This window comes from Lutjanus erythropterus, chromosome 3 (genome assembly GCF_056507025.1).
Source record: "Lutjanus erythropterus isolate fLutEry1 chromosome 3, fLutEry1.hap2, whole genome shotgun sequence".
NCBI lineage: Eukaryota > Metazoa > Chordata > Actinopteri > Lutjaniformes > Lutjanidae > Lutjanus > Lutjanus erythropterus.
Window position 1 is genome coordinate 41,114,343 of NC_139319.1, and position 16,563 is coordinate 41,130,905.

Sequence of the window (16,563 nt, forward strand, 5' to 3'; positions counted from 1 at the left end):
TGTCCTAGCTGATCTGATCACAAGTGGACTCCTTTCTGTTTGGTCATTTATTCATTCCTTTATTTTCAGTTCAGCACCACACTAAACTCCTCTATCAGCCAACACAAGCCTCATATTTTACCTGCGCTGTCAGCAGCACAGCACAACAGCTTCATGCTGTGAGGACACACACTTTGACTTGTTTTAGCTGTGTGGAAATCTGATGTTTTCACATCACACATGACAAAGACACACATTAATGACAGAGTCAGACCCCACAGAGCGTCCCTCCTGTCTGCTCCTCTCAAAAACACATTGGGTCTCACGCAAGAACATTTTCATATTCTTATCTTAAATTTCTCTGACTTTTTTGGGACAAAAGGCTCGTATGAACATGCCACATCAGATTCAACAAACACTCATAAGTTCAGAAAACCATGAAAATGATCCACCTGTGAGTATTTGACTGCATGTGCATGAGACTTGTAAATGAACATAATTAACACCCCAGTAATACCATGTAAGGCTGCACTTCCTGCTCCATATGACAGGAAGTGTTCGTTCATGAAAATGGAATCAAAGAGAAAAAAGAAGAACTTTACAAGTTTGGAGTTTGACGTCCTGCTTTCAGAGATCCATAAATGGAAATCTGTCATTTTAACAGCGTCAACAGTGAAATTAAAAGACCTGCTAAAGCAAAGAAACAGGAAAAGAGAGTGCTGTTAATGCTGGAGGGTCGGACTTTCATTGAAATGAAGAAGAAACGTCTCAATATGAAAATGACTTAAAAGGGGGAAAACAAAATAACTCATCACTGCCACAGTAAGGGGCGATCAATGACCACAGTGAGAGAAAAGAGTTAAGGAGAAGTTTTCATAAAAGAGACAGAGGACAGAATAAGTGAGAATGTTCACCTGGACAGAGACTTCATAAACCTGCACCAGGTAATAATAGATCATTAAATGAATGACGAGAGGCTTTATATGTAATTTATCATTTGAAAGGATAATGTCAACATAATACAAAATAATGACAGTTTGGCTAACAGCAGACTGACTGCACAACATGACTCTACAACACGTCTGGACCTCATAAACTGTCTTCATATCTGAAAGAAAATTCAAAACACGAGAAAATTGGTGCCACAAGTTCTCTTCAATCACTCGTACACACACAAGTTAATATCAGGTCTGAAAGGAGTCCATGTGAACAGGTAACATGGAAATGAATCATTCAAACCTGAGAACACAGACCTTCTTCATGGCAGCCATTTAGACATGAAATCACAGCGTAAACACAGGTGTTACCAGTGATACTAATGAAGGTTCCATCCATTCAGCTCAAACAGAGGCAGAGTGCTGCTAATGTGCATGTTGACTCACTGGAGAGACTCTGCTACACTAAATGGAACAGAGCCTTAAAAATTATCATTGGTATCACCTGTGTTTGGTATTTCATGACAATATTGCAGCCATCAGTAATTTCATCAAAAGGTGAATCTTTAAGTGATCGCTTTGGAAAGACAGTGAATAAAAAAATGAGAAATAACTATAATAACTGTAACTGTGATCCATCTGATCATCTCTTTAAAATCCAGAAGTTTATCAGCTCACTTAATCTGGAAGTCTGGATTGGTCTGACTGATGAAGAGACAGAGGGAGTCTGGAAATGGGTAGATGGGACAAACGCTACTGAAAAGTAAGACATTCTCCATTTTCCCATCTATTGACTGTCTACACTCTAAATGTGTGTCAGAACAGGGAGACATTGATGAAGTAACAATAAAGTCCAGGGTGGTCTTAATGTGTCTCTGGAGACAAAGTCTGCACAGACTTGAATTCAAAGATTAAAGAAGACAGATGATACAGAGATGAGCTCTGCTCAGCTTTATATAATGACAATAAAGAACTGTGTTTGTGTGAGTTCTGTCTACAGATTGTGTGATTGTGAACATCCATGATGTGACTCCTAAATCAAACACCTGACATTTCTCTTTCTTTATATTCACTTTTATTTATGTGGGACCTCATAATATCATGCACTGAAAGTACAATTCACAGATGTCAATTGTATTGATTTATAATATTTTTACATTCTCTAGGTACTGGGGAAACAATCAGCCGGATAATTATGAACCAGCTGAAAACTGTGTTGTGATTGTAACACACTCCTCTGATTCAGAGAACTGGAATGATTTGTTCTGCAGTAAATCATCAGGCTTTATCTGTGAGATTAATTTATGAACAGTCAGATGAAAGAAATGATTATGACATGCTCTTGGACTGATTCCACATCTGTTTTGCGCTCGCATATGAAATATCCACAGGTGTGGACTCGAGACTTGGACTTAAAGCTGTGGTAGAAGACTTTTTGTTAGCATCAATGAACAATACTTCCATAATAACCTTTCAGCATGTTATGAATCAAGTAGTCTGAGACAGAACTAGACTTCTGCACCTCCTCTTGGCTCTGCTTTCAGCCTTTACATTTAACATTTCCAGTGAAATCAATGACAGAAACTCCTGCAGGAAAAGTCACTTTAAAACAGAATTATCAGTAGCAGAATCTTTAAAAAGTTCATGTCCAGCTAATGAGCAACACTCAGCCCAGGAGTTTGTCAGCTCACCTGGTTACTTTTGAATTTATCTTCCTTGAGTTCATTCACGTCTGTCGGGGGGCTTTTGCTGAGGACGGAGAGGACAGAGAGGACAGAGAGGACAGAGAGGACAGAGAGGACCAAGAGGACCAAGAGGACAGAGAGGACAGAGAGGACAGAGAGGACAGAGAGGATAGAGAGGACAGAGAGGACCAGGCAGAGCTGAGACACAGGTGGACAGTTTTTCCCAGATGTCAAACTTTTTATGTGAAGTGTTGACCATGTTATCTACATGACTTTATATATTAACTATGTTCAGTGACACAAATTCAAATATTGCGTGACTAAATTATTTCCTGTATATGTATATTTGTAAATAAGTGCACATATTGTTTTTGATTTATATTTTATCTTATTCTACTCTGAATTTAATTATCTCTACTGTTATATCTTGTGTGTAGCATTATGGAGCTACTCTGCATGTTTTTGTACACCCTTGTATTGTTCAATGTAATAAATGACCTTGATTGGTAATTATTAGTGCTGTGCATCATTAATAAAGTCATGGGAGCTGTTGCTCTGTCATTATTTTAGATGCAGTTTAAGGTTTAGAACCAGTTTCAACCTGTGTTGTGTGCATCAGAGTCACATGATCACTCAATATGAACACAGAAACACAGGAGTCTCCCTCATGGCATAACAAACAGGGACTTATCTTATGACCACCATTTTTAATTATGTCAGCTTTGTTTCTGAGTAATCATGTCTATGTCATTTTGGCTCTGATGCCCATGAGCCTCAGCTGCTCATTACTACAATACCCATGAGCCACTGCAACCATTGCCATGGAGAAGAAGCCCGTCAAAAGTCTGAATCAGTGCAAATTCAAAACACATTGTTGTTAAACCTGTGAATGAAACACGGCACCAAAGTTGTTGAATTAATCCAAAATTGACCCAGAATCCAAAATTCAGTGAAGGGGTCCTTCTAACTAACTAACTGGAGAAGTGTGTGTCACACCTGACAGTCCAGTGCTCCCACTACAGTCCTCCCTCCTTTAAAACTGTTTGCTCCATCTGTCAGAAAACAAGTAGATCTATATAGAACAGAATGAGGCACAAAACAACAATATTTATTGATTAGAATATTTTTTTATTTAGAATTTTAAGATAAGTGAATATTGACATTAACACAAAAAATGTAGAAAATACTAAAATATAACACTGAGCTTTGGCACTGATGTTTGCTAATTAGTCAGTTAATTGATTTTAAATTCAATATTTAATCAATCATTGGTCACTGTCAATCAATTCATTTTGTTCACAGTTGTAATCAGTGGTAGACAGTAACTAATTACATTTACATCAAGTACTGCACTTATTTTGTACTTTAGTTCCATTTTATCCAACTTCATGCTTCTACATGACATCCCAGTGACAAATACTGAACTTTTTAATCCACAAAGCTGAAAAAAGTCTGTTTTCTGACTTTTTAGAGATACATGGTTCTCACAGGACAGTGATGCTACAGATGTTGGATGGTCTTAAAGACCATCATGCATTGCTGTAGATTAAACTGGCCAACTGTGGCCTCTAAACTCATGACTTAAAATGTTTATTTCAGCAGCAGAACACAGTTAGAGTTTGGCGTCTAGGCTCTGACTTCATCTCTCCCCTCAGATTCAGTTACGTAGAGATAAAAGAGGAGTGATGACCAAATTATTGAACCCCCTGATGGAGCCTGCAGGTGGATGCTGGGGTGGTGGGGTTAAAAGAGAAGGCAGCAACACTAGTGCAGGGCAGCAATGCATTGGCAGGCAGAGGGAGAGGGTTTAGAAATTTAAATAGAGCACCAGATTGGAAGGGTGCGTTTGGTGTGAGAGTTTGGTGTGAGAGTGGGGCATGTCACATGTCATGTGTTGACTGCCTGAACTGGCTCACAGGCGTCACCACATTTAGAATGAGTTGAACCTTCAACATCTACAGCAGTAAACAACAGGAACATTAATACAAAAATATTAATCCAGAAACATCAGACATAATAACACTGACAGGAACATTTTACTGCAACATGAATACTTTTACTTTAAGTATATTTATCTGATAATATTTCCAGACTTTAATTTCAATAAGGTTTTTTGAATGCAGAACTTTTACTTGTAGTGGAGTATTTTACAGTGTGATCCATTAAAGGATCTGAATACTTTTTTACCTTCCTGGCCACCTTGGAGGAGTAACATCATGTCCATATATGGTCTGGACAGACAGACAGACATACAGACAGACAGGTCTCCACAGAGGCGGCTGTGTGAAAGTGTGAATGTTCATATGAACACATGTTCACATGTGACCCAGTTATCTTCTCTGAGCTACAGATTATAAACATCGCTGCACGTTGGTGCTCATCAAACGTGATAAATAGTTGTAAATAATTCTCATTTCTGTCAGACACAAAGTCACAGAGCAGCCCTGGATTTGTCTGTCAGCAAGACACAGACAGACAGACTGCAGCACAGACAACATCAGACAGAAAGACAGAGGGAGGAGCATCAACTGAACATTATGAATGATATCAAACTTGTAGTTTACCTGATGACTGTTCACTCTGTTCACCCTCTGATGTTATTTTCTCTTTAGTTCTGCTTCATCCTCTCATCAAAGTTGCAAAAACTGGCAACTGCTTTGACACAAGTGGAAGGTGTGGCCCTTGTGTACCTTGTGGGGCCAAATGCAACTTGCATAGCGTGTATATAGAGCCGACCAGCTCTGGTCTTAACAAAACCTGCAGGAATTTAGGGATTTCACCATCTATAATCCATAATATCATTAAAAGATAAAAAGAAATCTCTGCATGTAAGGAAAAGGCTGAAAAACAACACTGAATGTCTGTGACCTTTGACCCCTTAGTCAGCACTGCATGAAAAAAACACATCAAAAACCCACATCACTGTATGTGTGTTGTGTCATTTACTGAAAACATGCACGCTATTGGTCTGACACAAATGACATTCATCAGGTGAGTCTCATCCACTGCAGCCTCACAAACTAGCTCAGTCAATCCGGGATATTTCCACATGTTTGTATGTTTTCAGATAGTGAAGTACAAAGGTAGGTGTAGTTTGACTTGTTGGGTGGAAGGAAAAAAACTTGTTTGCTGTAAATGATAAATGTCAGTTGGGTACTGTAAATAATGAATGATTATAACAATAACACAGTGTCAAACAAAACTGAGAACTTATCACTTTATTTTTAAATCTACATACATTTAATCATGTCCATTATTATTCATAAGAATTTACATTGTGACCCAGCAACTTCCTCTATTGTCCGCCCTTTACTCAAAATAAACAGACCTGTATTTACTTCCCTGTTCACTCAGTTATATCCCTTCATGGTGAAATAAATGCAAATATATTGTGGAACTGGTTGAAGCACAACAGAGGACATCTGTGTTGAGGTGAAGTGAGAATCAGCATGTCTGAGGATATCTATGCCAAGCTAGATCTTACCAAAAAAGTTCAATTTCAGAGAGGCGAGAAGAAAGAAGAAAAAGAAGAAGAAGAAGAAGAAGAAAGAGGAAATGAAGACGTCTGTGATAACATTGAGAATGTAGTGATTTATGACAACTGCTGGACAGAGGGGAGTACTCCTCCACCGAAACCACCGGACAACACCACTGATGACCAACAGAAAAGTATCTGTCTATCTATCTATCTATCTATCTATCTATCTATCTATCTATCTATCTATCTATCTATCTATCTATCTATCTATCTGTCTATCTATCTATCTATCTATCTATCTATCTATCTATCTATCTATCTATCCATCCATCCATGAAATTTAAATGGCTGACACTTTCATACAAAAATATATTTTAAAACAAGATGATTATAATAGCACATTTTATACCAGAGTCATCAGTGTTTATTGTTAGTTTTAGATTTTGAAGGCTTTTAACACATTTCTTTTAAATGTTTGAAGCTGTGAATTCTTGTCTGAGTCTTGTTTGAAATTTAAAGCAAACCAGATCATTTGTTTGTCTGTCTGTCTGCCTGTCTCATGTGTCCTACATACATGGGACACTGTGTTTAATATTACCTGATATGAACATTAGAAACATTACAATTTTTATTCAGGTATTTTGTTTTTCAGTTATGAGTTGCTATAAAAACTGGACATTGTCATCATGTCTGTATTTGTTACAGTAAATTTGTGAATGTAGGATGACAGGATGCTTGATATCAAACATCACATCACTTAACTAATTCATTTTAAAATAAACTCTCATCAGCTGTGTTTATTTGTGTCCACAGACACTTCAGTCAGTCCGTCTGAGGATGTCTATGCCAAGCCAGACCTCAGCAAAAAACTTCGATTTCAGACGAGTGAGAAGAAAGAAGAAGAAGATGAAGAAAGAAGAAACACAGACATCTATCAGAACATCAATAATGTCGTGACTGTGGTCGATCCAAGTCCTCTAAAGACGACTCTACCCAGAGCTGCTGGAGTGATTCTGGGGCTGCTGTGTCTCGTCCTCCTGGCTGCTGTCATCGTCCTGTTGGTCCTCTGTAAGTTTGACAAATTCATCAAGTCAATGGTTATGATACATCACACTTACATATGATGTCAGTGATATGTGAGCCTCCAACATGTTGAACCTTTGCTGTTACAGGGATTCAAGATAAAAGTACCTGGAACACACAGAGAAATCAACTGTCAGTGGAGAGAGACAAACTACAGGCAATAAACAACAACCTGACCACTGAGAGAGACGAACTACAGGCAATAAACAACAACCTGACCACTGAGAGAGACAAACTACAAAATCAGCTCGGTGAGTGAAGATATGTAAAATGATTTTAATTAGAGAAATAGTTTGATATTTTGGAAATTACATTTAAATTGCACAAGAAAATAAGTGTTACAGTTTTTCTCAGTCATTTGGCTCATTATTCAAATCAGTCTCTCAAGTGTCACTTGCAGGTTTAATATTTTTAACAAAATAAAATCTGACAGAAAGGTAGTGTGTTTGAACAGGGCTCTTAAAAACACTGTTTTTCAAATGTTGGGTCATATTTAGGGCTGTCAAAGTCAACGCGTTAACGCATGAGATTAATCTGGAAACAATAACGCACTAAAAAAAATTAACGCACGATCAATCGCGTCACGTGACTTAGGTAAAGTCTGTCTGTGTATACAGTCTGTGGTCTGTGTCGCCACTGGTGTTGTCACCCGACCGCTGAAATACAGAATCGTCCCGTATTTGAGGATTAAATGCGTCCCGTTTTGAATCAGTGCCGGACGGGGTATTTGTCTCGTATTTCTGTTTCTGCCCGTGATCGGTTAAAACTCACTGCGATCGGTGATTTGATCACACACGAGAGTGGAAAACACTGTTAAACTCTTGGTTTGTCAGTGACAGTGACAATCAGACTAGTTGTAACTCCACGAGTGTTTCCTATGACAGACGGTGGCCTGTCAGATGTACGGCGGCTTCAGGGGGACAAAATTCTCCATTCACAACTAAGTGAACATAGACTGTATGGATGTGACTTGTATATGAAAGTTGAGGTGTGCAGACGGATACATAGGTATTTATTTAATACACTAATCAAAATGTAGTGCTGATGTGATAAAATAAACTATGATGTGTTATTATTTTTCACCAATCTGCAAAATAGCATCCTTAAATTGTAATGGATTAACTGTATTGCATCCTTCAGTACTATATAAGAAAGAATAGAAGAAAATACAAGTAATATTAGTAATATGTAGTATTTCAACTGCAATTAATCGAGATTAATCATACAGTAATGTTGCTATTAATCAAGTTAAGTTTTTTTAATCGTTTCACAGCCCTAGTCATATTACATACAAAGAGGAAGTGGCTGTGTCTGAGTCTGCCTCAGACCAACATGAAGAAGTACGTGGTATTGACTCTGAGAGCTCGTCTGTCACTGAGTATGTTACAGGCAGTGGTGGACAGTAACGAAGTACATGTACTTGAGTACTGTACTTAAGTACATGTTTTGAGTATCTGTACTTTACTTGAGTATTTGTTTTTTTGGAAACGTCTGACTTTCACTCCACTACATTTCAAAGACAAATGTTGTACTTTTGACTCCACTACATTTCTAGGAAGGTTGTTGTTACTTTTCGACTGAGCTTTGAAGTCAGCTGTTGGTGTTTTTTCTTTTCTAAAATGCAGTTGGTCACATGCTGTGTTCCTCACAGAAGGAAACCAATCACAGTAGCTCCTCTCAAATGGGACTGATGTAAAAGCAGAAATACGTCCAGACGCACTAACAAGCACAAGCAAGCTCTCCCTCTTTCATTCAAACAAAAAGCGGTAATGGTGACAGCAGGAGAAAGAAAAAATTAAATCTCAACATGTTATTATAATTATTAATTGTTCCAGGTAACTTTTAAAGTTGGATTGTTTTATCAGGGTGAAAAATACAGCATCATTCATGTATATATACTGCATCTGAAGCCAGAAAGAAATCTCAGTTATTTAACAGACTTGGAGAAATCCTTACAGTTATCTTCAATCTAATTTTATGATGTGATTTTAATACAGTTACATCAGAAAATGACAACAGCTGTCCTTTTTGGTTTTGATTGTATTTCTATGCTAAATGTTTTATAGGTGTTTCTATAGACTTTGTGTAGCAGAGTGGTTCTACAAGCATCAGTGCATCATTAGATGGTTTCAGAGTTACAAGGTTCTGTAAATGCATCATGAAAACAATACAGCGTGTATTGATATTAGAAAATGTACTTTGTAATTTGTACTTTTGAATACTTAAGTATTTTTAAAAACATGTACTTTCGAATACTTAAGTATTTTTAAAACCAAGTACTCTAGTACTTTAACTCAAGTAAAATTTTGACTGAGCAACTTTCACTTTTAGTTGAGTAATATTTGACCAGGAGTATCTATACTTTGACTCAAGTACTGGGGTTGAGTACTTTGTCCACCTCTGGTTACAGGTGCACAAACTGTCAGGAGTCCACTGTTTTCTTGAGGCTGGCTCTCTCTCCTGGGTTTATTTCATGCAGGTGAAGAGGCAGGACTTCACTGCTGCCTCCACAACTATGACTGTTGGCTGACTCTGACCACACAACCACCTAACAACCCCCCCCCCCCCCCTCTCTCTCTCTCCCTCTTTCAGTCTGAATGAATAAACTCTCAGCCTCATTTCAAAGAGGTGATGAACTGAGTTCTCTTGGGTTCACCTCCTGCTACACCCCTGATTACATTTACTGTGAAGAGAAATTTCACCTTTGATCTTCCATGTAAAATGATATATCGACAAATTAGCCACAAAATGACGTCCATGTGATTCTTTGTTCGTTACTGTCAGCCAGGAGGTCATTTGCTGATTCAGCAGACTTCATTAACATCTAATGTCACATTGTGGAATACAGATGTATGTCTGACAGATGTTGATAAAGAGAACGATTTCAGAGAATTAACTCATAAGTATTGATCAGTGAACCATGTGTAAGTGCTTATTGTGCAAATTGCAGACAATTATACCTGTGCAACAACATGTGCAATGAAGTTAAATGAATGAGAAATTCAAATCTGTTGTGAAAAAACACACCAGCTGTTCAAAGATTTGGACTTAATATTTTGAAAAAAGTCATTTTAATTCAAGAATTGAGCCAAAACAAATGAGAAAAAGTGTACAGTACATATGTAACATCCTTTAAAGTGATTTAGACACAGACAATAAAAATTATTCTTGGTGTTATCTTTATACAACTGCCAATACGCCTCAAACTCGACAAGACAAGAATGTTTAGAAGCAGCTCCGGGACTAAACCCACCCAACCCAAATAACCGAAACCAACAAAGGCAACAAGTATTAACCAATCTGATCTTCTGTGTTCAGTCAAGTGTTAAAGTGCAACAGTTTGGAAAATCTAAGGTTCTCTTATAGACATGATCCTGTTTCTCCTTGTGCACCATCACATGACCAGTAGTGGGTTAGATTTCCAGCTGTTATAAACCACTGGAAAGGATGCACAGCACAGAGAGAGAGCACAAGCAGCATGTGAATATGAACAGAAGTGTTGATGTGTCTCTTGTTATTCTACAATTCTGAGCTTTACCCTGCAGACTGGAGTCTCTGTTAACAGTGACAAACAGCTGGATTTGTGTTATATACGCCGTCTACGTCCTCTATGAAATATCTGTGTGCTCTCTTTCTCTATGGAAGCCCATCACTGACACTGTGATTTAAAAAAAATCCTGTTAGTCATTAAAATATGAATCTTTATCAAAATAATGACTTATTTTCTCAAAAAAAATGAATTAGTATCTAAAAAAGATCTTTAAAAAACAAGTTAGTATTTCAAAATAATGAATGACTATCACAAATTTTACTGAGTTAGTATCTCAAAACAATAATGATGGCTTATTATCTCAAAATAACAAGTTACTATTTCCAAAAAAAGAATTACTGTCTCAAAGGAATTACTTATTATCTCAAAATAATAAGTTAATATCTCAAAATAATGAATTAGTATCTCACAAGAATGAGTTAAATCTGAAAAAAAAACTCAACTCAAACTTATTACTAATTATTTTGAGATAAGTCATTATCTTGATATTTGATGTCATTATTTAGACTGACCTCTGACTGACTTCCAGTGTCCCTTTACCCCTGTGTTAACAAATGAAGGGAAAAAAGACTCAAATAAAACCACCTGTAACCTTTAAGTTGAAGTCATTATTTCCTTGGACTTCAGATCATTGTTTTTATTTGACCTTCTTGCTGCTTTGGAGTTTGGCTTTTCTGACTTCAAAAAACTTGACAACATGAAGATCCAGGTGTCTTTGCTCCATAACATATGCTGTTCAAGAGTCCACTGGACTTCAACAGCAGGGCTTCTACTATTAATACAACACACAGCAGAGCTCCAGCAGCCTCTCTGAGTCACTAGTGTTAGCTCGAGATAAAACACAGAAAAAAAGGTCACAAATGTGCTTCTAGAGACTGTCAAAGCTCCAGCAGACTCTCCATGTTTCCAGTGTTTCTTCACAGACACAGAGAGTCTGACAGCAGTCAACCATGATAGGTTAGCTCTGATTACTAGCAGAGCAGTAATCGCTCTCTCAGGCAGCTGTTGTAGCCACGCCCCCTACTGTCCTTGTCCTGTGTCGCCCCTGCACACACCCCTCCTCAACATTTTTCCCTCTTTTTAGCATTTCTCAAAATGGTGCAGTGAGGCTCAGACGTGGGGATGCAGTTCCACTTCACTGTTTAGACATGGAGAGCTTTTTAACTGATTGATAGAACAGATGGGTAACATACAGCACAGCATATAAAAACTGAGAGTGCTGTTTCTGCTTGATGATCTGAATTGTGTTTGTCTTTAATCGTGTCATAATGTTTTGTTACTGAAGGCATATCATTTATTTTATCATTTTGTGTCATTAAATAGAGACGCATTACTGTCCGGACTATTGGATACCGTTTGGCAAGAGCTGTTATTTAATTTCTAACAAGAAACAACCAACAATACAATCAAAGAAAAACTGGACTGACAGCAAAAAGTTCTGTGAGGATCAGGATGCACACCTGGTGATCATATCTAATGAGAAGGAACAGGTGAGTGACTTTGTTTTTATTTTATTCTCTGTAAACTTTTCTAAGTTATAAATGCCACCAAAGTACAAAACATGCTTCCCTTCCCAAACTCATCATTTGAATATTAGGACTTCCTGTTATCTGTGTTTAATGATGCAGTTAAAGGACCAGTGTGTAGGATTTAGTGGCATCTACACCTCATCTCACCCTCCTACTCATACGGCAGCCACAAAACTAATGCAAATGCTAGAGCCAGTGAATATTATATTCCACATTTCAAAATTCTGTTTATAAATCCCTGTAAATTTTACACACTGGATCTTTAAAGGATTTCATCTAAAATATAGACAACAACTAAACAAACCTGTTTGATAGTGTGTTTAGTATGAGGTAGAAGAAAAATTTAAAAAGATGAAGAAATAAAGGTCAGTGTGTCAAAACAGGTTACAGAAATGTATTTTAAAAAGGGGGAAGATGAATCCACAATGACTTGTACAAAGCTGCAGAAATAATAACCTTGTTCAGACCCAGTATTAACATGTGTCCTAGCTGATCTGATCACAAGTGGACTCCTTTCTGTTTGGTCATTTATTCATTCCTTTATTTTCAGTTCAGCACCACACTAAACTCCTCTATCAGCCAACACAAGCCTCATATTTTACCTGCGCTGTCAGCAGCACAGCACAACAGCTTCATGCTGTGAGGACACACACTTTGACTTGTTTTAGCTGTGTGGAAATCTGATGTTTTCACATCACACATGGCAAAGACACATTAATGACAGAGTCAGACCCCACAGAGCGCCCCTCCTGTCTGTTCCTCTCAAAAACACATTGGGTCTCACGCAAGAACATTTTCATATTCTTATCTTAAATTTCTCTGACTTTTTTGGGACAAAAGGCTCGTATGAACACGCCACATCAGATTCAACAAACACTCATAAGTTCAGAAAACCATGAAAATGATCCACCTGTGAGTATTTGACTGCATGTGCATGAGACTTGTAAATGAGCATAATTAACACCCCAATAATCAGCATCAGCAGTGAAATTTAAAGACCTGCTTAAGCAAAGAAACGTGAAAATTGAGTGCTGTTAATGTCGTGTTACCTGAGGGTCTGAGTGTCACTGAAATAAAGAGGAAACGTCTCAATATGAAAATGACTTAAGTGAAAAAAATAACTCGTCACAGCCACAGTAAGGGGCGATCAAAGACTGCAGTGAGAGAAAAGAGTTAAGGAGAAGTTTTCATGAAAGAGACAGAGGACAGAATAAGTGAGAATGTTCACCTGGACAGAGACTTCATAAACCTGCACAAGGTAATAATAGATCATTGAATGAATGACGAGAGGCTTTATATGTAATTTATCATTTGAAATATAGTCAAACAGGATAATGTCAACATAATACAAAATAATGACAGTTTGGCTAACAGCAGACTGACTGCACAACATGACTCTACAACACGTCTGGACCTCGTAAACTGTCTTCATATCTGAAAGAAAATTCAAAACACGAGAAAATTGGTGCCACAAGTTCTCTTCAATCACTCGTACACACACAAGTTAATATCAGGTCTGAAAGGAGTCCATGTGAACAGGTAACATGGAAATGAATCATTCAAACCTGAGAACACAGACCTTCTTCATGGCAGCCATTTAGACATGAAATCACAGCGTAAACACAGGTGTTACCAGTGATACTAATGAAGGTTCCATCCATTCAGCTCAAACAGAGGCAGAGTGCTGCTAATGTGCATGTTGACTCACTGGAGAGACTCTGCTACACTAAATGGAACAGAGCCTTAAAAATTATCATTGGTATCACCTGTGTTTGGTATTTCATGACAATATTGCAGCCATCAGTAATTTCATCAAAAGGTGAATCTTTAAGTGATCGCTTTGGAAAGACAGTGAATAAAAAAATGAGAAATAACTATAATAACTGTAACTGTGATCCATCTGATCATCTCTTTAAAATCCAGAAGTTTATCAGCTCACTTAATCTGGAAGTCTGGATTGGTCTGACTGATGAAGAGACAGAGGGAGTCTGGAAATGGGTAGATGGGACAAACGCTACTGAAAAGTAAGACATTCTCCATTTTCCCATCTATTGACTGTCTACACTCTAAATGTGTGTCAGAACAGGGAGACATTGATGAAGTAACAATAAAGTCCAGGGTGGTCTTAATGTGTCTCTGGAGACAAAGTCTGCACAGACTTGAATTCAAAGATTAAAGAAGACAGATGATACAGAGATGAGCTCTGCTCAGCTTTATATAATGACAATAAAGAACTGTGTTTGTGTGAGTTCTGTCTACAGATTGTGTGATTGTGAACATCCATGATGTGACTCCTAAATCAAACACCTGACATTTCTCTTTCTTTATATTCACTTTTATTTATGTGGGACCTCATAATATCATGCACTGAAAGTACAATTCACAGATGTCAACTGTATTGATTTATAATATTTTTTGTCTAATCAGTTTTTGTTCATCTCTAGGTACTGGGGAAAAAATCAGCCAGATAATCATAAACCAGCTGAAAACTGTGCTGTGATTGTAACACACTCCTCTGATTCAGACAACTGGAATGATTTGTCCTGCAGTTGGCAAAGACACTTCATCTGTGAGATTAATTTATGAACAGTCAGATGAAACAAATGATTATGATATGCTCTTGGACTGATTCCACATCTGTTTTGCGCTCACATATGAAATATCCACAGGTGTGGACTCAAGACTTGGACTTAAAGCTGTGGTAGAAGACGTTTTGTTAGCATCAATGAGCAATACTTCCATAATAACCTTTCAGCATGTTATGAATCAAGTAGCCTGAGACAGAACTAGACTTCTGCACCTCCTCTTGGCTCTGCTTTCAGTCTTTACATTTAACATTTCCAGTGAAATCAATGGCAGAAACTCCTGCAGGAAAAGTCACTTTAAAACAGAATTATCAGTAGCAGAATCTTTAAAAAGTTCATGTCCAGCTAATGAGCAACACTCAGCCCAGGAGTTTGTCAGCTCACCTGGTTACTTTTGAATTTATCTTCCTTGAGTTCATTCACGTCTGTCGGGGGGCTTTTGCTGAGGACGGAGAGGACAGAGAGGACAGAGAGGATAGAGAGGACAGAGAGGATAGAGAGGACAGAGTGGACCGAGAGGACAGAGAGGACAGAGAGGACCGAGAGGACCGAGAGGACAGAGAGGACAGAGAGGATAGAGAGGACAGAGAGGATAGAGAGGACTGAGAGGACCGAGAGGACAGAGAGGACAGAGAGGACCGAGAGGACCGAGAGGACAGAGAGGACAGAGAGGACCGAGAGGACAGAGAGGACAGAGAGGACAGAGAGGACCGAGAGGACCGAGAGGACAGAGAGGACCGAGAGGACCGAGAGGACAGAGAGGATAGAGAGGACCGAGAGGACCGAGAGGACAGAGAGGATAGAGAGGACCAAGAGGACAGAGAGGATAGAGAGGACAGAGAGGACCGAGAGGACCGAGAGGACAGAGAGGATAGAGAGGACCAAGAGGACAGAGAGGACAGAGAGGACCAGGCAGAGCTGAGACACAGATGGACAGTTTTTCCCAGATGTCAAACTTTTTATGTGAAGTGTTGACCATGTTATCTACATGACTTTATATATTAACTATGTTCAGTGACACAAATTCAAATATTGCATGACTAAATTATTTCCTGTATATGTATATTTATAAATAAGTGCACATATTGTTTTTGATTCATATTTTATCTTATTCTACTCTGAATTTAATTATCTGTACTGTTATATTGTGTGTGTAGCATTATGGAGCTACTCTGCATGTTTTTGTATACCTTTGTATTATGCAATGTAATAAATTACCTTGATTGGTAATTATTAGTGCTGTGCATCATTAATAAAGTCATGGAAGCTGTTGCTCTGTCATTATTTTAGATGCAGTTTAAGGTTTAGAACCGGTTTTAACCTGTGTTGTGTGCATCAGAGTCACATGATCACTCAATATGAACACAGAAACACAGGAGTCTCCCTCATGGCATAACAAACAGGGACTTATCTTATGACCACCATTTTTAATTATGTCAGCTTTGTTTCTGAGTAATCATGTCTATGTTAGTTTGGCTATGATGCCCATGAGCCTCAGCTGCTCATTACTACAATACCCATGAGCCACTGCAACCGTTGCCATGGAGAAGAAGCCCGTCAAAAGTCTGAATCAGTGCAAATTCAAAACACATTGTTGTTAAACCTGTGAATGAAACACGGCATCAAAGTTGTTGAATTAATCCAAAATTGACCCAGAATCCAAAATTCAGTGAAGGGGTCCTTCTAACTAACTAACTGGAGAAGTGTGTGTCACACCTGACAGTCCAGTGCTCCCACTA

The 16,563-nt window shown here is 38.2% G+C and overlaps 1 protein-coding gene across 1 annotated transcript; it reads left to right on the plus strand.

Moving 5' to 3' along the window:
- Positions 1-6,043: 6,043 nt before the first annotated feature.
- On the plus strand, positions 6,044-14,776 carry LOC146330695 (uncharacterized). The gene is made up of 5 exons (XM_084716208.1): positions 6,044-6,268; positions 6,891-7,145; positions 7,250-7,411; positions 12,034-12,200; positions 14,163-14,776. Exons 1-5 carry the CDS (start codon positions 6,049-6,051, stop codon positions 14,265-14,267), a joined length of 909 nt encoding a protein of 302 aa, XP_084572334.1. The 5' UTR covers positions 6,044-6,048; the 3' UTR covers positions 14,268-14,776.
- Positions 14,777-16,563: the final 1,787 nt, after the last annotated feature.